Consider the following 21,066-nt stretch of genomic DNA (forward strand, 5'->3'; position numbering starts at 1 on the left):
GCGTGATTATTAAAGGATTTCGCTTGGTTAGTTTAAGAGGTAGCCGGATACCCCAGTTACCCCTCACCAAACCCCTACCCCCCACCACCACCCCACACTCCCGCACTGTGGTTTAAATGCACCCGTAGAAAGAAGTCTTAAGTTTGCTAAATGTTTGAGAATCTTGTAAATGAGATGAGACTTGGATACCAACTTGGTATTAACCTGGTGGTATGTAGAAAACCACCCACAACCATGTCCAGGCTGGCCGGAACACCGACACTTGTCGTTAAACCGCAGGGCAGATTCGATCCGGGGCCCACACACATCCAAGTTCCGGAAACGGCACTTTAATACATGCGACTATATGGGCGTGTAAAATACTTTAAGTGCTAAAATACTAAAAAATCAACGTTTCAACCATGTAACAAAAATGGTTCAAATGGCTCTGAGCGCTAAGGGACTTAACATCTGAGGTCATCAGTCCCCTAGACTTAGAACTACTTAAACCTAACTAACCTAAGGACACCACACACATCCATGCCCGAGGCAGGATTCAAACCTGCGGCCGTAGCAGCAGCGCGGTTCCAGACTAAAGCACCTAGAACCGCTAGGTCATAGCGGCCGGCAACCATACTACAGCGGGCTTCTTCAGAGCGTACACTAATTTAGTTGCGGAATCGGTGCATCAGTATATACTGTCGGGAAAAAAGTCGTAACACCAAGAACAAGTTGTGCGAAATAAACGAATGTTGGTAGGCGTGTTTCTACATCTGAAAGATGACGTCTATTCAAAATTCACGCCAATGCATAAGAGTGGCGCTAGTAACGCCACTATGAGAATGCAAATCAGGTTTGCTTTAAACAAACGCTGTAACGCTCGTGAGCGTTAGTTACCTTTGAGATTGGGCGTGGTGAGTTTATGTTAGTAAACAATGCCTCTGAAGCGACAAAGATGCCGTTATCAACACCTCACAGATTTTGAACGAGATCGTGTAATAGGGCTAAGATATTGACCTTGTCGTTGGGCGCCCGTAAGCTCCTCCAACGAGAAGCTGGACGTTCCTTCTGCGATATTGCAGAAAGACTTGGTAAGGAATGTAGTCACTGTACATGATTGCTGTCAGCGGCGGTCACGAGAATGTACGGTCGCTAGAAGACCAGCCTCTGGACGGCCACGTGGCACTACCGAGGGGGAAGACCATCACGTTCGGCGTATGGCTCTTGCGCATAGTACTGCATCTGCAGCAGCAATTTGAGCAGCAGGTGGCACCTCGTGACACAAAAAACTGTTACAGATCGGTTGATTCGAGGACATCTCCGAACCAGACTCCAAAACGACCCTCATTTGCAACTTCAGTGGTGTCAACCGAGATATCATGGGAGGGCTAGGATGAAGTCTGTTGTGTTTTCTGGTGAGGGCTGGTTCTGCCTCGGCGCAGTTATGGCTGTGCGTTGGTTAGAACGAGAGAAGTTGAGGATCTGCAACCAATCTGTTTGCGTGCTAGACGCACTGGACCTACAACTTGCGCTGTGGTGTGGAATGCGATGTTGTATGACGGCGGGAACACAATCGTGGTTAGTACGTCAGTCTAGTGATTCGACCTGTTGTGCTGCCATTCTTGACAGAGTTCCAAGGGGTGTTTTCCAACAGGACAACGTTCCCCCACACATCGCTGTTGCAACCCAATATGTTCTACATAGTGTCGACATGTTGCCTTGGGCTGCTCGATCACAAGACCCGTCTCCAGCCGAACACATATGGGACATCATCGGACGATAACTCCGGCGTCATCCACAAACAGCGCAAACCGTCCCTGTATTGACAGAACAACAAGAACGGAAATCCATCCCGCAAGCTGACATCCGACACCTGTAAAACACAATGCATTCACGTTTTGCATGTTTGGATTCCAAATTCTGGCTTTTACACCGGTTATTAATGTATCAGCATTTCACATTTGCAAAGGTGTATCTCTTGCTCACGTTACCCTGTGATCATGCAATGTTAATAATATGCCACCTAGATCATTACCCTACATTATCATTTGGTGTTACGATTTTTCCTTCAGTGTATATAGTTTCTAGCAATGTTATAAGATTTACATTTTATTCGTTCTTAACCAAGCTAAGGTTCGTGGTTTATCCGGCTTGTTGGTGTCGATCTATCGTGCTGCTCCAATCAAACATAGTTCTTATTATCTGCTTTGCAGAGGAGAACAAGCCTTCTGGTTTCCCCAATGTAGGCGACACCGCAATGTTCTCATATACGCCTGCCGTGTTCAGAACAGCGTCCTTTTACCTCTGCATCTGCATCTATACTCAACAAACCGCTGTGAAACGTACGACAGGACGTACGTCCCATTGTACCATTTATTAGCGTTTTTTTTCCGGTTCCATTCACATGTGGAGTGCGGGAAGAATGGTTGAATGCCTCATTGTGTTCTGTAATTAATCTAATCGGGTCCTTACAAGGAGTGATATGTAGGGGGTTGCATTGTGTCCACAGAGTCATTTAAAGCCGGTTTTTGAAACTTTGTAAGTAGGCTTACTCGGGATGGTTTACTTTTATCTTCACGAGTCTGCCAGTTCAGTTTCTTGATCTCTGTAACAGTCTTCCATAGGTCAAAATCCAGTGACCATTCATGCTGCTTTTCTCTGTATACATTCAATATCCCATTACTTCTCTTTGGTCCCACACACTTGAGCAATATTCTAGTCTGGGACACACGAGCTATTTTTAAGCCGTCTCCTCTGTAGACTGCTTGTATTTCGCAAGTATTCTACCAATAACCCAAATTCTGCCATCTGCTTTAGCCACGACTAACTGAGCCTTTGTGATTACTCCATTTCGTGTCGCTACACAGTGTGACACAAAGGTGTTTGTATGAGTTAACGGATCCCAACTTCGACTCATTGACATTGTAAGTATAACATACTTGCTGTATTCTTTCGTGAATATTTAAAGCGAGTTATCAATCTTTGCAGCACTTTGAAATCTTATCAAGATTTGACTGAATGTTTATGCAGCCTCTTTCAGACATTATTTCGTTATAGATAACTGATTCATCTGCGAAAAACTTGAGTTTATTATTAAAATTGTCAGCAAGGTGATTAATAATCAACATGAATAGCAAGGGTCGCAACACACTCCCTCGAGGGCACACCAGAAGTTAATTGTACATGTGTCGATGACTCTCCATGCAAGATAACTTGCTGCGTCCTCACTGCCAAAAAAACCCTCAATCCAGCCACATATTTCCTTGGCAGAAGCTATCAAATTCTGATTTCTGTTGACATTCTGGAAAACTGATTTTAAGCCTCCTAGGAAATTACCGCCTACTCGTTCGCTAACAGCGTTGATGTAAGGTAAGCATACCACTGAGAGCTGTTCTTTTACTTCATTTTCTGTACCTCGCTTCCTGTTGAACGTTAACTGTTTCAGTCGTTACTTGACATTGCCTTTTTACCACTGACACGTTGGGTTTGGGCAGTTAGCGTTTGTAGGACGGAACACTTCTGAGGCGAATACAGCGTGCAGGTACCGGGTTAGTGTGGTTAGGTATCCAGTAAACTTCGTGTACCAGATCGCTGTTAGGAGTTCTGTAGACCTGCACACCCATAAAGGGATGCGCCATTACTCTCTTGTTCTAGTATAAACTGAATAACAATATGCAGACTGTTAATATGCTGACGAAACGTTTCCATCTCTGCTTCTGCACGAGGCCAATTGAAAGCATCGGCGACGTATCACAGCCAACAGCACGAACTGAACAGCACAAAGCTTAACGTAATTTGCTCACAAGATTTCATGAGCATGTCTGCTGTTATCAGAGAGTGGTTGTCCCATTGCCACTACGTCCGTTTGTTCATAGTATGATCCACGCCACGTGAAACAGATCGACAACAGACATAACCATACCCCGTCAAAGGCAACAGTTTTATTCGTTTCTGAAGAAAACTAATAATCTCTCTTCCTAAGATATGTTGGTGAAGAGAGAAATTAGAGCAAGGATTACCATTAAATCAGTTTGCTGTGTCCAATGGTCGTGTACCAGTTGGATGAAGTAAGTCGAATCCATCACATTCGATTCTGTGTGTCCCACAACGTTATACAGTTTTCTAATCAGATACTTCGCCATATTGAAGGTGGGTGAATTGTTTCCATTAATTATAGGCCTGTAGGCCCATAAATTCGTAGTGTTGGATGAACTGTCGCTATGGCCGGCCGTGGTGGCCGAGCGATTCTAGGCGCTACAGTCTGAGAACCGCGCGACCGCTACGGTCGCAGGTTCGAATCCTGCCTCGGGCACGGATGTGTGTGATGTCCTTAGGTTGGTTAGGTTGAAGTAGTTCTAAGTTCTAGGGGGCTGATGACCTCAGAAGTTAAGTCCCATAGTGCTCAGAGCCATTTGAACCATTTTGAACTATCACTATGAGTCATCTGGCTATGTCATAATTAGTTCTGGAGTCTTTGATTTATTCTTTCACCATCTAAGATATTGGAATAGTACCACAAGCTAACACTAAAAATGTGTTAAGGTTCTTCACTGGAGATGCCAGAAGTCAAGCCGCTTGAGTCAATGACCGGCAAACTTTCAACTAGGAGGAAATATTGAGCAGGCCAAGGTGAACACGGAAGCGACTGCTACAAGGGGGAACAGTCGAGCGCCTCAGTCCGCAGATGACTTCATGGCAACAGGCATATCGTGGCACTGGTAATACAGCAAGGTCTTAAAGCCAAGTTATAACACCAAAATGTTCCACAAAGAATAATGTTTTCTTGATGGTCTCGAGCGTGGATACATCCTCCTCATCGCACCCTGCTCGGTCCAATCATGACAGTCGTAGGGGTCTTGCACAGGACCCATCGAGTGAGATGGCGCAGTGCTTAGCTGACTGGACTCACATTTCGAAGAACGGTAGTTCAGACCGCGTCCAGCCAGCCAGATTTAGGTTTCCCATGATTTCCCTAAATCGCTCTACGCGATTTCCGGGATGGTTCCTTTCAAAAGGCCATGGCCGATTTCCTTCCCCCTCCTTGACATAATCCAAGCTTTTCGTTCCATCTCTAATGATGTCAATGTTACCGAACGTTTAATCCAGTCTTCCTTCCTTCTTTCCTTCATCTACATCTACATCTACATCTACATTGATACTCCGCAAGCCACCCAACGGTGTGTGGCGGAGGGCACTTTACGTGCCACTGTCATTACCTCCCTTTCCTGTTCCAGTCGCGTATGGTTCGCGGGAAGAACGACTGTCTGAAAGCCTCCGTGCGCGCTCTAATCTCTCTAATTTTACATTCGTGATCTCCTCGGGAGGTATAAGTAGGGGGAAGCAATATATTCGATACCTCATCCAGAAACGCACCCTCTCGAAACCTGGCGAGCAAGCTACACCGCGATGCAGAGCGCCTCTCTTGCAGAGTCTGCCACTTGAGTTTGCTAAACATCTCCGTAACGCTATCACGGTTACCAAATAACCCTGTGACGAAACGCGCCGCTCTTCTTTGGATCTTCTCTATCTCCTCCGTCAGACCGATCTGGTACGGATCCCACACTGATGAGCAATACTCAAGTATAGGTCGAATGAGTGTTTTGTAAGCCACCTCCTTTGTTGATGGACTACATTTTCTAAGCACTTTCCCAATGAATCTCAACCTGGTACCCGCCTTACCAACAATTAATTTTATATGATCATTCCACTTCAAATCGTTCCGCACGCATACTCCCAGACATTTTACAGAAGTAACTGCTACCAGTGTTTGTTCCGCTATCATATAATCATACAATAAAGGATCCTTCTTTTTATGTATTCGCAATACATTACATTTGTCTATGTTAAGGGTCAGTTGCCACTCCCTGCACCAAGTGCCTATCCGCTGCAGATCTTCCTGCATTTCGCTACAATTTTCTAATGCTGCAACTTCTCTGTATACTACAGCATCATCCGCGAAAAGCCGCATGGAACTTCCGACACTATCTACTAAGTCATTTATATATATTGTGAAAAGCAATGGTCCCATAACACTCCCCTGTGGCACGCCAGAGGTTACTTTAACGTCTGTAGACGTCTCTCCATTGATAACAACATGCTGTGTTCTGTTTGCTAAAAACTCTTCAATCCAGCCACACAGCTGGTCTGATATTCCGTAGGCTCTTACTTTGTTTATCAGGCGACAGTGCGGAACTGTATCGAACGCCTTCCGGAAGTCAAGAAAAATAGCATCTACCTGGGAGCCTGTATCTAATATTTTCTGGGTCTCATGGACAAATAAAGCGAGTTGGGTCTCGCACGATCGCTGTTTCCTGAATCCATGTTGATTCCTACATAGTAGATTCTGGGTTTCCAGAAATGACATGATACTCGAGCAAAAAACATGTTCTAAAATTCTACAAGAGATCGACGTCAGAGATATAGGTCTATAGTTTTGCGCATCTGCTCGACGACCCTTCTTGAAGACTGGGACTATCTGTGCTCTTTTCCAATCATTTGGAACCGTCCGTTCCTCTAGAGACTTGCGGTGCACGGCTGTTAGAAGGGGGGGGGGGGGGGGCGCAAGTTCTTTCGCGTACTCTGTGTAGAATCGAATTGGTATCCCGTCAGGTCCAGTGGACTTTCCTCTGTTGAGAGATTCCAGTTGCTTTTCTATTCCTTTGACACTTATTTCGATGTCAGCCATTTTTTCGTTTGTGCGAGGATTTAGAGAGGGAACTGCAGTGCGGTCTTCCTCTGTGAAACAGCTTTGGAAACAGGTGTTTAGTATTTCAGCTTTACGCGTGTCATCCTCTGTTTCAATGCCATTATCATCCCGTAGTGTCTGGATATGCTGTTTCGAGCCACTTACTGATTTAACGTAAGACCAGAACTTCCTAGGATTTTCTGTCAAGTCGGTACATAGAATTTTACTTTCGAATTCAATGAACGCTTCACGCATAGCCCTCCTTACGCTAACTTTGACATCGTTTAGCTTCTGTTTGTCTGAGAGGTTTTGGCTGCGTTTAAACTTGGGACTGGAGCTCTCTTTGCTTTCGCAGTAGTTTCCTAACTTTGTTGTTGTACCACGGTGGGTTTTTCCCGTCCCTCACAGTTTTACTCGGCACGTACCTGTCTAAAACGCATTTTACGATTGCCTTGAACTTTTTCCATAAACACTCAACATTGTCAGTGTCGGAACAGAAATTTTCGTTTTGATCTGTTAGGTAGACTGAAATCTGCCTTCTATTACTCTTGCTAAACAGATAAACCTTCCTCCCTTTTTTTATATTCCTATTAACTTCCATATTCAGGGATGCTGCAACGGCCTTATGATCACTGATTCCCTGTTCTGTACATACAGAGTCGAAAAGTTCGGGTCTGTTTGTTATCAGTAGGTCCAAGATGTTATCTCCACGAGTCGGTTCTCTGTCTAATTGCTCGAGGTAATTTTCGGATAGTGCACTCAGTGTAATGTCACTCGATGCTCTGTCCCTACCACCCGTCCTAAACATCTGAGTGTCCCAGTCTATATCTGGTAAATTGAAATCTCCACCTAAGACTATAACATGCTGAGAAAATTTATGTGAAATGTATTCCAAATTTTCTCTCAGTTGTTCTGCCACTAATGCTGCTGAGTCGGGAGGTCGGTAAAAGGAGCCAATTATTAACCTAGCTCGGTTGTTGAGTGTAACCTCCACCCATAATAATTCACAGGAACTATCCACTTCTACTTCACTACAGGATAAACTACTACTAACAGCGACGAACACTCCACCACCGGTTGCATGCAGTCTATCCTTTCTAAACACCGTCTGTACCTTTGTAAAAATTTCAGCAGAATTTATCTCTGGCTTAAGCCAGCTTTCTGTACCTATAACGATTTCAGCTTCGGTGCTTTCTATCAGCGCTTGAAGTTCCGGTACTTTACCAACGCAGCTTCGACAGTTGACAATTACAATACCGATTGCTGCTTGGTCCCCGCATGTCCTGACTTTGCCCCGCACCCGTTGAGGCTGTTGCCGTTTCTGTACTTGCCCAAGGCCATCTAACCTAAAAAACCGCGTGGATAGATCCTCCCCATCGCACCCTGCTCGGTCCAATCCCCTTCCTTTTCCCATAATATTTTCTTCGTCAGATTATTCCTGAGTTCCTTGTAGGTAAGATCACTCAACAAATCGATTATTTTCTATTCATACAACACAGTGCCGGCCGGAGTGGCCGAGCGGTTCTAGGCGCTACAGTCTGGAATCGCGTGACAGCTACGATCGCAGGTTCGAATCCTGCCTCGGGCATGGATGTGTGCGATGTTCTTAGGTTAGTTAGGTTTACGTAGTTCTAAGTTCTAGGGGGCCGATGACCTCAGAAGTTAAGTCCTATAGTGAAAAATTCCCATTTGAAAAATTTTTGAACCACAACACAGTGTTCGTTACAACCATAACATGCCCTTTATCGACATGGAGAATCGAAATGTGCTCATTGCTACTCATTTCTCACTCTCTCTTCCTTGCTTTGTGATGTGTTTGGGCGGTTTCTCTCTTTGTAGGATTCATAGTGTATACTATCTTGTCTTTTAGGTTAAGAATTGTGAAAACTGTCGTATGTCGATCAACAGACTGAAAAATTTCTTGTAGGCGTCGCTATAAAGTTCTGCCACCTGGACGGTATTTCCGTCGCTGCTTCGTTGACTGTCTGTTACGACAGGTTTATGATGATTCTAGATGCATTCACATTCTGATTTCTTTCCTTGCTCGTTCCTCGAATTTCTTCTTCTGGCGGTGACAGAATTTTTTTTGTTGTTGCGATTTTTGCCGATTTTGTTCTAGTCTCTTTCCGTTACTTTGGACGACACCCAGAGATGCTACTTAGCACCATTCTATTGTTGATGTCCAAATTGCTACGAATCTGGTTACTCCTTTTCCACAGCAAAGCATGTTCGTAGATAGCTCTTGATTTTGGACGAGTTGAGTGGTAACGTGCTTGCCTACCATGCAGCCGGTCCCTATTCGATTCGGGGCCGGGTTGGAGATTTTCTCCGTTCGTGGACTGGGTGTTGTGTTGTCATCATCATCCCATCATTACCGACGCGCAAGTCACCCAATATGGATGTCTCTTGAAGTAAAGACTTGCACCTGGCTGACGAACTCCCACGAATGGGGCCTCCCGGCCAAGAATGTCACACGAACATTTCATAACATTTCATTTCGGGACTTGGTAATCCTGCAACCTCTTAAAAAATTCCAAATCATTGAGCAGTTTTTCCTTCGTCTTCCTCAATAATTCCAACTTTCGTATATGTTGGCAGAACTTTCGTATATGTTACAAAATTCCTTTCCATGCAGATCACTGTTGTAAATACGTAGGTTTCGGCGACAGGAGTCAACCTTATTAAAATACTTCTGACTGCAATGCCTAGTCATCGCAAAAAATATTTAAAGTGCTAAAATGTTAAAATATCCAATGTATTGGGTTTTCTCAGGGCACAGACCAATTTCGCTGGGGAGTGGTTGCTTCAGCGTACTGCATTACTAACCGTGTCATAAGACCCACCGACGTCTAATTTCTTAGGTTTTATCGGCCCTAAAATACTAATGAGCGGTGGTATTGCAACAATATCCAAAAGAAAGCAAAAGAATAGTGTCATCATTTATGTAACAGATAGCTTTGACTCCAAAACAGAGGAAAATTACTTCTAAATTTGTTTGTATATTACCCGTAAATTTAATTTATAATAATTCTGCACCGTACTTACCATTGTTATCATACAAGCACTTGAACTGAACAGTGGTACATGTATTGTGGTTGCCTGAAATGAAAAATTACAAAGAGTATATCTGTATTAGGTATAAGAAAAAGAAACACAAACAGTGCAAAATAGATAGCAATGATTTGTGGTTACACTTCAGAACTGCTTTCTTGTGACAGCTACAACGTTTAGTGTTGCCATCCCATACAAAGGGTTGGTAATACTGGCTGTTTGACGCACGACGGAAGTGATGCGTCGCCACACATGCTCCGCCCACTTTGTTGGACTGTGCCAGATGCTGTATCGGTTTTAACCGATCTTTACGAAGTGGAAGTGGCACTGAAAAGATGCCTGAGAAAATCACTGCCCTTTTGAACAGAGGAGACTGTTGTGTGAGGAGCATCTGCCACACAAAAGTTGTGACGAAGATTTTCTCCTATTTAGCAACGAGATCTATTCGACAAGTACCCTCTGCCTCTGTTAATAATCTTGTATTCACTGTTCTGTTATTTCATGTTTATTACTGACTTTTTTTTAATACCAAATGCAAAATGTGTGTTTTAGAACATCTAAAATTGTATTTGTAAATGTATGTTTTGTTGTACATTGTGTAATATTAATGTAAAATTTGAGGTTTGTATAATGATGTACTTTGACCATCAGAAAAAAATTAATATCTAGGTCTTATAACCGAAGTTATAAGACGGAGATAGAAGGAATGGTGCTAATGGTGAACAAAGTTTGATGGTGGCATGTTTCTGAAAGAACGGTTCATGTACTGCCGAAAGAAGAAGTATTTTCAAGAAATCAGTAGACAGCGGCACGAGGAAAACTGTGCGGAACGAAGTACTGCAACGAAGAAAATTAAAGTGAAGCAGTTTTGGACAACTGCACAGCCTAATGAAGAGTGTTGTCGTGAACATTAATGGAGACGTGTTAGCACGGGACGACCGTCTCTAAACCTATGCCATATATTGACGGCATAATGACTTGAACATTTTTACGCTTAAAGCTACTGGAAGCCAGCAACAGAACTCCAAGGTAGGAAATCAGAGACACAATTCAGAGGTCAGGCAAAAGTAATAGCGTTTAGGTTACCACAAGTAAACAGTAACGGTAGAGATCTGCCAATTGCAGACACTAGAAAATTATCTGTTAACTCCAAACAACACCTACGCTCTGTTGTAAGGTGTCACAGTAGAAGATGGCCACAAACAGGCACGCCTTAGCATGGACAGCAAGCTTGATCTGGAGAACAGCAACGTTAGTGGGAGCGAGATGGGAAATGGGTAAAACTGCTAGAATACCAATCCCCACTCACGACGCGTCTCAGGGCGGGGAAGAGTGATGTACACTGCGCTGACAAAAATCACGGGACCGCGATACCGCTAGATACACATATGCAGATATCGCTAGAATCGCATACATACGGTATAAAACGGCAGTGAATTGGCGGAGCTGTCATTTTTACTCTGGTGATTCACGTGAAAAGGTTCCAACGTGATTATGGCCACACAACTGGAACTAAGACTTAGAACGCGGAATGGCATTTGGAGCTAGACAGATGGGATATTCTATTTTGGAAATCGTTAGGGAATTCAACATTCCGAGGTCCACAGTGTCAAAAGTATGACGAGAATACCAGATCTGAGGCATTACCTCTCACCATGGACAACGCAATGGCCGATGGGCTTCACTTAACGACCGAGAGCAGCGGCATTTGCGTAAGGTTGACAGTGCTAACAGACAAGCAACACTGCGTGAAATAGCCCCCAGAAATCAATATGGGACTACGAGGAACGTATCTATTAGGACAGGTCAGCGAAATATGGCTTTAATGGGATATTGGAGCAGACGACCGCCGCGAATGTCTTTCCTAACAGCGTGACATCGCCTCAGTACCTCTCCTGGGTTCGTGACAATGTAGGCTGGACCCTAGACGACTGGCCTTATCAGATGAGTCCCAATTGCAGTTAGAAAGAGTTGATGGTAGGGTTCCAGAGTGAGGCAAACACCGCGTAGCTATGGACCCAAATTGTCAACGCGGCACAGTGCAAACTGCTGGTGACTCCATTGTGGTATGGGCAGTGTTTACATGGAACGGACTGCGTCCTCTGGTACAACTGAACTGACCATTATCTCGAAACGACTATGTCCGGCTACTTGGAGACCATTTTCAGCAATTCATTGACTTCGTGTTCCGAAACAACGACGGAATTTTTATGCGACATGTCGCTGGGCCACAAATGTTTGCGATTGGTTTGAAGAACGTTCTGGACAACTAGAGCGAATGATTTGGCCACCCAGATCGCCCGACGTCAGTTTCATTGAACACTTATGGGACAAAATCGAGAGGTTAGTTCTTGGACAAAATCCTTCAACGGCAATACCCTCTTAGTTATGGATGGCTATAGAGGCTGGATGACTCAGTATCTCTACAGGGGACTTCCAACGGCTTGCTGAGTTCATGCCACGTCGAGATCCTGCACTAAGACAGGACAAAGTAGATTCGACACGGTATTAGGTGGTGTCCCTTAACTTTTATAACCTCAATGTAGAACACTGTTGTCGCTAACCATAATAAGGAGGGCAGTGACGTAGAGCTTTCAACTGAATGCTGTTGCTGCCAAAGTTTGAGTTTGTTAATGTATGAGGGCCACTCCAAAAGAAATGCACACTATTTTTTTTTAAATCCATCTTTTATTTTACATGTTTGAAAGTTTTACAATGTGTAGATACATCCTTTAGGAACAATATCTTCATTTCTCCAGATAATTTTCATCCCTCTCAACTGCCTTACGCCATGTTGGAACCAGCGCCTCTATACCCGCGTGGTAAAATTCTGGACCAACCTGTTGGAGCCACTGTTTGGCAGCGTGCACGAGGGAGTCATCATCTTCAGACCTTGTTCCACGAGGAGAGTCCTTCAGTTTCCCAAAGAGACGATAGTCACATGGAGCCAGGTCAGGACTGTAAGGCGGGTGTTCCAGTGTTGTCCATCCGAGGTTTGTGATCGCTTCCATGGTTTTTTGAGTGACATGTGGCCGTGCATTGTCGTGCAACAGCAAAACATCCTGCTTTTGCCGATGTGGTCGAACACGACTCAGCCGAGCTTGAAGTTTCTTCAGTGTCGTCACATATGCATCAGGGTTTATGGTGGTTCCACTTGGCATGATGTCCACAAGCAAGCGTCCTTCGGAATCGAAAAACACCGTCGCCATAACTTTTCCAGCAGAAAGTGTGATTTTGAATTTTTTTTTTCCTTGGGTGGATTTGCATGATGCCATTCCACTGACTGCCTCTTCGTTTGTGGTGAAAAATGGAGCCATGTTTCATCAGCAGTCACAATTCTTCCAAGAAATTCATCTCCACCATTCTCGTGCTGTTCCAAAAGTGCGTTGCATACCGTTTTTCTTGTTTCCTTGTGAGCCACTGTCAACGTCCTGGGAACCCACCTGGCACAAACGTTTTTTAACGCCAGCACTTTCAGTATTCTGCAAACACTTCCGTCCCAACGTAGCTCGACGATTCGTTCACTGTGATTCATCTGTCAGCAGTCACCAAATCCTTAACTCTGTGCACATTGTCTGGAGTGTGTGCAATACGAGGCCTGCTGCTGCGAGGACAATCCTCAATATTGCCGTGCCCGCTTTCATCACGTAACTTGCTTGCCCACCGGCAACTGTACTGCGATCGACAACAGCATCTCCATACACCTTTTTCAACCTCTTGTGGATGTTTTGCACTGTCTCGTTTTCACAGCACAGGAATTCTATGACAGCACGTTGCTTCTGACGATCGTCAAGTGTAGCAGCCATCTTGAAGACATGCTGTGACTGCGCCACTCACGGGAACAGATTGAAATAAGTTTGAAAACAAGCGGGAAGGATGTATCTACACACTGTAAAACTTTCACACATGCAGAATGAAAACTGTATTTTTACAAAAATAGTGTCCATTTCTTTTGAAGTGACCCTCGTAAAAACCAGGAACACCCTTACCTAAATAATAGGAAGAGCGGAGGGGTCTGGAAGTGTTTGGCAGGAGGTACTCTGAAGATACAAAGCCTCATATCGTATTAGCCGAAGCCTGTACAGTACCGGCGGTTTGGCGGACCGAACTTTAGATAGGAAGAAATAGTGCGTCGCCGCAGTACTTTATAGTCTCAGGTTTTTTATATATATTCAGATGAGTTCTCAGTCAGATTGTTGGGATGCGATATCCGTGTCGCTCGTCGCCAACCTCTGGTAAGTTACAAGTTTGTTTTAATCACTTGCAGAACTGCTATCGGTGCTTATGCTTTTTTATTTTAGCCATCAGTCGTATGACTGATCTGATGTGGCCCGCCACGAATTCCTCTCCTGTGCCAACATCATCGTCTCAGTGTAGCACTTGCAATCTATGCCCTCAGTTATTTGCTGGATATATTCCACTCTCTGCCTTCTTCTACATATTTAGCCCTCTGCAGCTCCCTCTAGTACCATGGAAGTCATTAATTGATGTCTTAATAGATGTCTTATCATCCTGTCCCTTCATCTTGTCAATGTTTTCCATATATTCCTTTACTTGCCAATTCGGTGCAGAAACTCCTCATTCCTTATCTTGTCAGTCCACGTAATTTTCAACATTCGTCTGTAGCACCACATCTCAAATGCTTCTATTCTCTTCTGTCCAGTTTTCCACTGTCCACGTTTCACTACTACACAATGCTGTGCTACAAACGTGCATATTCAGAAGCTTCTTCCTCAGTTTAAGCCCTATGCTTGATACTGCTAGACTTCTCTTGGCCAGGAATGTCCTTTTTGCCAGTGCTAGTCTGGTTTCAATGTCCTCCTTGCTCCTTGGCTATTTTCCTACCTAGGCGGACGAATTCCTTAACTTCAAGTATTTGGTGACCATGAATCCTGAAGTTAAGTTTCTTGCTGTTCTCATGTTTGCTACTTCTCATTACGTTCGCCTTTCTTCGATTTCCTCTCAATTTATACTCGTTAGACTGTTCATTCCATTCAGCAGATCATGTAATTCTTCTCCACTTTCACTTAGCGAGTCGTATCATTGATATCCTTTCACTTTGAATTTTAATTCCACTCCTGATCCTTTCTTTTATTCCCTACCCCTATTTTTCTTAGAATTGGGAACATCTTACACCATTTTACATTGTCGAACGCTTTTTCCAGGTCGACAAATTATATGAACGTGTCCTGATTTTTCTTTAGTCTTGCTTCCATTATCATTCGCAACGTCAGAATTGCCTCTTTGTTGCCTTTATCTTTCCTAAAGCCAAACTGATCGTCATCTGACACATCCTCAGTTTTCTTTTCCACTCTTCTGTACATTATTCTTGAAAGCAACTTGGATGCATGAGCTCTTAAACTGATAGGGCGATAATTCTCGCATTTGTCAAATCTTGTAATCTTCGGAATTGTGTGGATGATAGTTTCCGAAAATTAGATGGTATGTATCCAGACTCTTACATTCTACACACCAACGTGAAAAGTCGTTTTGTTGCCACTTCCCCCAATGATCTTAGAAATTCTGATGGAATGTTATTCATCCATTGTCCTATTTTATCTTGATTCCTCCAAATCTCTTTTAAATTCTGATTCTAATACTGGATCCTCTACCACTTCTAAATCCTGCTGCTTCTTCGATGGCATCAGGCAAATCTTTCCCCTCATAAAGGCCTTCAGTGTACTCCTTTCACCTATCCGCTCTCTCCTCTGCATTTAACACTGGAATTCCCGTTGCACTCTTTATGTTATAACCCTTCCTTTTAATCTCACCGACGGTTATTTTGACTTGCTTACATGCTGAGTCAGTCCTTCCAACAATCATTTCTTTTTCGATTTCTTCACATTTTTCACGCAGAAATTTCGTCTTAGCTTTCCTCCACTTCGTATTCATTTCATTCCTCAGTGACATGTGTTTCTGTATTGCTGAATTTCTTTCCAACCTCTGTGATTGCTATTTTAAGGGATGCCCATTCCTCTTCAACTGTACTGCCCAATTAGCTATTCCTTATTGCTGTAGATACAGTGAGTCCAAACAAATGCTGCTCTTTACGACTTTCATGCGACGCCCATTGTCGACGAAAAGGACTGTTGCACCGAATAGGCACATAAAATTTCGCTTTAAAATTCATTTTCTGCGGGATACAAGTAGACGCTTTTCGTTGACACTGGGCGTCGACTGAAAGATGTGAGGAGTAGTATTTGTTCGGGCTGACTCGAGCTATATAATGCAAAAATAAGTAGCAAATATCTGCCGAAACACTAGACAAAATGTGGATGACGATTATTAGGAGAGATATCTTTGATATACACCGACGGAGAGAAAAGGATTCCACTTACCCCAAAATCACCGCTATCTGTGACTTCAGTGGTATCAAGCGAGAGCTCATTGGAGGGCAGGGTGGAGTTCTGTTGTGTTTTCTGATGAAAGCTGGTTCCGCCTCGGTGTCACTCTTAGGAACAGTTAGTCTCACAGTACCTAATTGCTACATTGGACCTCTGATAAAACTTTAATTTGAAACTGAGCCGTGGAATTTGTAATTGTTCTGCTACGATGAGATAAAAAAATATTTTGAGATGTATCCTTTCTAAATACTGCGCAATGTAGCTAAGGGAAACCAAGATGGACATATTCGAATCTTTTGCGCAGAACACGTAGGAAAAGAAATATGTTATTGGTGGAAACCCTTGGGACAGAAAACAAACTGCGGGGCTTCCTTCATTGTGTTGAACATAGAAGATAGTAATTACACTGGTGTGTAAAACTCAAGATCGAAAGTAACTCTCCCGTGAAGTGCACCTGCCAAGTAATGTGGGACGGTGAAACCTGGACCATACACTGAGGTGACAAAAGTCCTGGAATACCTGATAATATCGCGTCGCACCTCCTTTTACCAGACGGAGTCCGTGGTCTAGGGGTCAGAGGGCTTAACTACCCTCTGTAATAAAAAAAAAAAAACTGAGTGAACGGATCAACGGGTGTCATCAGACGTCTGCCACGAACATATTCAACGAACAGTATATGTATATATATGTATATATATATATATATATATATATATATATATATATATATATATATATATATATATATATATATAAGGGGGTAGTGTCTTTGATTCATAAACAGAACGTCTTCGGTTCCGGGTTTGAATCCCGCCGCTGCTTAAATTTTGATTAATAATCAGCATTGGCGTTCGAGGACTTTCGGCATAAGAAATCGCCCTCATCCTGCCAACGGTCTTGTCAAAGAGGGCGGAGGAACGGACAGAGGTTCAGGCTACTCTTGTCCTAGGGGTGGGAAACTGCCCCTAAAGGCGGAAGAATCAGTAATCATCAACGGCATGAGGATGCAGAAGGCAATGGAAACCACTGCATTAAAGACACGTAATGTGTATCCACAGGACATGTGGCCTGTAATTTAAGAAGTGTTATAATGATCTCTCCAATGGTAAAAGATTACGGAAGAGACCGCCATTCGGATCTCCGGGAGGGGACTGCCAAGGGGGAGGTTAACATGAGAAAAAGATTGAATAATCAACGGAAGAATAGGGTTCTACGAGTCGGCGCGTGGAATATCAGAAGCTTGAACGTGGTAGGGAAACTATAAAATCTGAAAATGGAAATGCAAAGTCTAGATATAGTAGGGGTTAGTCAAGTGGAAAGAAGACAAGGATTTCTGGTCAGATGAGTTAGGGTAATATCAACAGCAGCAGAAAACGGTATAACGGGAGTAGGATTCGTTATGAATACGAAGGTAGGGCAGAGAGTGTGTTACTGTGAACAGTTCAGTGATAGGGTTGTTCTTATCAGAATCGACAGCAAACCAACACAGACAACGATTGTTCAGGTATACATGCCGACGTCGCAAGCTGAAGATGAAGAGGTAGAGAAAGTATATGAAGATATTGAAAAGGTAATACAGTACGTTAATGGAGACGAATATCTTATAGTCATGGGAGACTGGAATGCAGTTGTAGGGGAAAGAGTAGAAAAAAGGTTACAGGAGAATATGGGCTTGGGACAAGGAATGAGAGAGGAGAAAGAGTAATTGAGTTCTGTAACACGTTTCAACTAGTAATAGCGAATACTTTGTTCAAGAATCACAAGAGGAGGAGGTATATTTGGAAAAGGGTGGGTGATACGGTAAGATTTCTGTTAGATTACATCATGGTCAGACAGAGATTCCAAAATCAGACACTGGATTGTAAGGCGTACCCAGGACCAGACATAGACTCAGATTTCAATATAGTAGTGATGAAGAGTAGTCTGAAGTTCAAGATATTAGTCAGGAAGAATCAATACGCAAAGAAGTGGGATACGGAAGTACTAAGGAATGACGAGATGTGGTTTAAGTCCTCTAACACCATAGATACAGCAATAAGGAATAGCTCAGTAGGCAGTACAGTTGAAGAGGAATGGACATCTCTAAAAAGGCCCATCACAGAAGCTGCGAAGGAAAACACAGATACAAAGAAGGTAACAGCAAAGAAACCATGGGTAACGGAAGAAATACTTCAACTGATGGATGAAAGGAGGAAGCGCAACAATGTTCCGGGAAACTCAGGAATACAGAAATACATGTCGCTGAGGAATTAATAAAAATAGGAAGTGCAGGGAAGCTAAGACGAAATGGCTGCAGGAGAAATGTGAAGACACCGAAAAAGAAATGATTGTCGGAAGGACAGACTCAGCATATAGAAAAGTCAAAACAACCTTCGTTGACATTAAAAGCAATTGTGATAACATTAAAGGTGCAGCGGGAATTCCACTGTTAAATGCAGAGGAGAGAGCGGATAGGTGGAAAGTATACACCGAAAGCCTCTATAACGGGGAAGATTTGTCTGATGTGATATAAGAAGAAACAGGAGTCGATTTAGAAGGGATAGGGTATCCAGTATTAGAATCAGAATTTAAAAGAGCTTTGGAGGACTTACGGTCAAATAAGGCAGAAGGGATAGATAACATTCCATCGGAATTTCTAAAATCATTGGGGGAAGTGACAAAAAAACGACTATTCACGTTGGTGTGTAGAATGTATGAGTCGGGCGACATACCATCTGACTTTCGGAAAAGCATCACCCACACATTTCCGAATACGGCAAGAACTGACAAGTGCGAGAAATCACACACAATCAGGTTAACAGCTCATGCATCGAAGTTGCTTACAAGAGTAGTACACAGAAAAATGGAAAAGAAAATTTAAGGATGCGCTAGATGACGATCAGTTTGTGTTTAGGAAAGGTAAAGGCATGAGAAAGGCAATTCTGACGTAGCGGTTAATAATGGAAGCAGCACTAAATTAAAATCACGAAACGGTCATAGGATTTGTCGACCGGGAAAAAGCGTTCGTCAGTGTAAAATGATGCAAGATGTTCGAAATTCTGAAAAAAGTAGGGGTAAGCTATAGGAGAGAGGTGTCATATACAATATGTACAACAAGCAAGAGGGACTAATAAGAGTGGACGACCAAGAACAAAGTGCTCGTATTAAAAGAGGGTAAGACAAGAGTGTAGCCTTTCGCCCCCTGTTGTTCAATTTGTACATAGGAAGCAATGATGGAAATAAAAGAAAGATTCAGGAGTGGAATTAAAATTCAAGGTAAAAGGATATCAATGATACGATTCGCTGATGACGTTGCTATCCTGAGTGAGAGTGAAGAAGAATTACATGATCTGCTGAACGGAATGAACAGTCTAATGAATACACAGTATGGACTGAGAGTAAATCGAAGAAAGACGAAAGAAATTAAAAGTAGCAGAAATGAGAACAGCGGGAAACTTAACATCAGGATTGATGGTCACGAAATACACTCCTGGAAATTGAAATAAGAACACCGTGAATTCATTGTCCCAGGAAGGGGAAACTTTGACACATTCCTGGGGTCAGATACATCACATGATCACACTGACAGAACCACAGGCACATAGACACAGGCAACAGAGCATGCACAATGTCGGCACTAGTACAGTGTATATCCACCTTTCGCAGCAATGCAGGCTGCTATTCTCCCATGGAGACGATCGTAGAGATGCTGGATGTAGTCCTGTGGAACGGCTTGCCATGCCATTTCCACCTGGCGCCTCAGTTGGACCAGCGTTCGTGCTGGACGTGCAGACCGCGTGAGACGACGCTTCATCCAGTCCCAAACATGCTCAATGGGGGACAGATCCGGAGATCTTGCTGGCCAGGGTAGTTGACTTACACCTTCTAGAGCACGTTGGGTGGCACGGGATACATGCCCACGTGCATTGTCCTGTTGGAACAGCAAGTTCCCTTGCCGGTCTAGGAATGGTAGAACGATGGGTTCGATGACGGTTTGGATGTACCGTGCACTATTCAGTGTCCCCTCGACGATCACCAGTGGTGTACGGCCAGTGTAGGAGATAGCTCCCCACACCATGATGCCGGGTGTTGGCCCTGTGTGCCTCGGTCGTATGCAGTCCTGATTGTGGCGCTCACCTGCACGGCGCCAAACACGCATACGACCATCATTGGCACCAAGGCAGAAGCGACTCTCATCGCTGAAGACGACACGTCTCCATTCGTCCCTCCATTCACGCCTGTCGCGACACCATTGGAGGCGGGTTGCACGATGTTGGGGCGTGAGCGGAAGACGGCCTAACGGTGTGCGGGACCGTAGCCCAGCTTCATGGAGACGGTTGCGAATGGTCCTCGCCGATACCCCAGGAGCAACAGTGTCCCTAATTTGCTGGGAAGTGGCGGTGCGGTCCCCTACGGCACTGCGTAGGATCCTACGGTCTTGGCGTGCATCCGTGCGTCGCTGCGGTCCGGTCCCAGGTCGACGGGCACGTGCACCTTCCGCCGACCACTGGCGACAACATCGATGCACTGTGTAGACCTCACGCCCCACGTGTTGAGCAATTCGGAGGTACGTCCACCCGGCCTCCCGCATGCCCACTATACGCCCTCGCTCAAAGTCCGTCAACTGCACATACGGTTCACGTCCACGCTGTCGCGGCATGCTACCAGTGTTAAAGACTGCGATGGAGCTCCGTATGCCACGGCAAACTGGCTGACACTGACGGCGGCGGTGCACAAATGCTGCGCAGCTAGCGCCATTCGACGGCCAACACCGCGGTTCCTGGTGTGTCCGCTGTGCCGTGCGTGTGATCATTGCTTGTACAGCCCTCTCGCAGTGTCCGGAGCAAGTATGGTGGGTCTGACACACCGGTGTCAATGTGTTCTTTTTTCCATTTCCAGGAGTGTAGATGAAGATAAGGAATTCTGCTATCTAGACAGTAAAATAACCAATGATGGACGGAGCAATGGGGACATCAAAAGCAGACTAACAATGGCAAAAAGGGCAGACCTGGCCAAGAGAAGTCTACT

General features: G+C 44.2%; 1 protein-coding gene across 1 annotated transcript in view; it reads right to left on the reverse strand.

Annotated features, from left to right (window-relative positions):
- The window catches only part of LOC124606402 (pickpocket protein 19-like), a 94,430-nt gene that overhangs the window by 12,582 nt on the left and 60,782 nt on the right, over positions 1-21,066 (reverse strand). Inside the window, exon 6 of the mRNA XM_047138382.1 lies at positions 9,710-9,763. Within this exon, the coding sequence (XP_046994338.1) occupies positions 9,710-9,763 (54 nt within the window). The remainder of the gene's footprint in view (positions 1-9,709; positions 9,764-21,066) is intronic.

The sequence above is a fragment of the Schistocerca americana genome, chromosome 3 (genome assembly GCF_021461395.2).
Source record: "Schistocerca americana isolate TAMUIC-IGC-003095 chromosome 3, iqSchAmer2.1, whole genome shotgun sequence".
NCBI classification, from domain to species: Eukaryota; Metazoa; Arthropoda; class Insecta; order Orthoptera; family Acrididae; genus Schistocerca; species Schistocerca americana.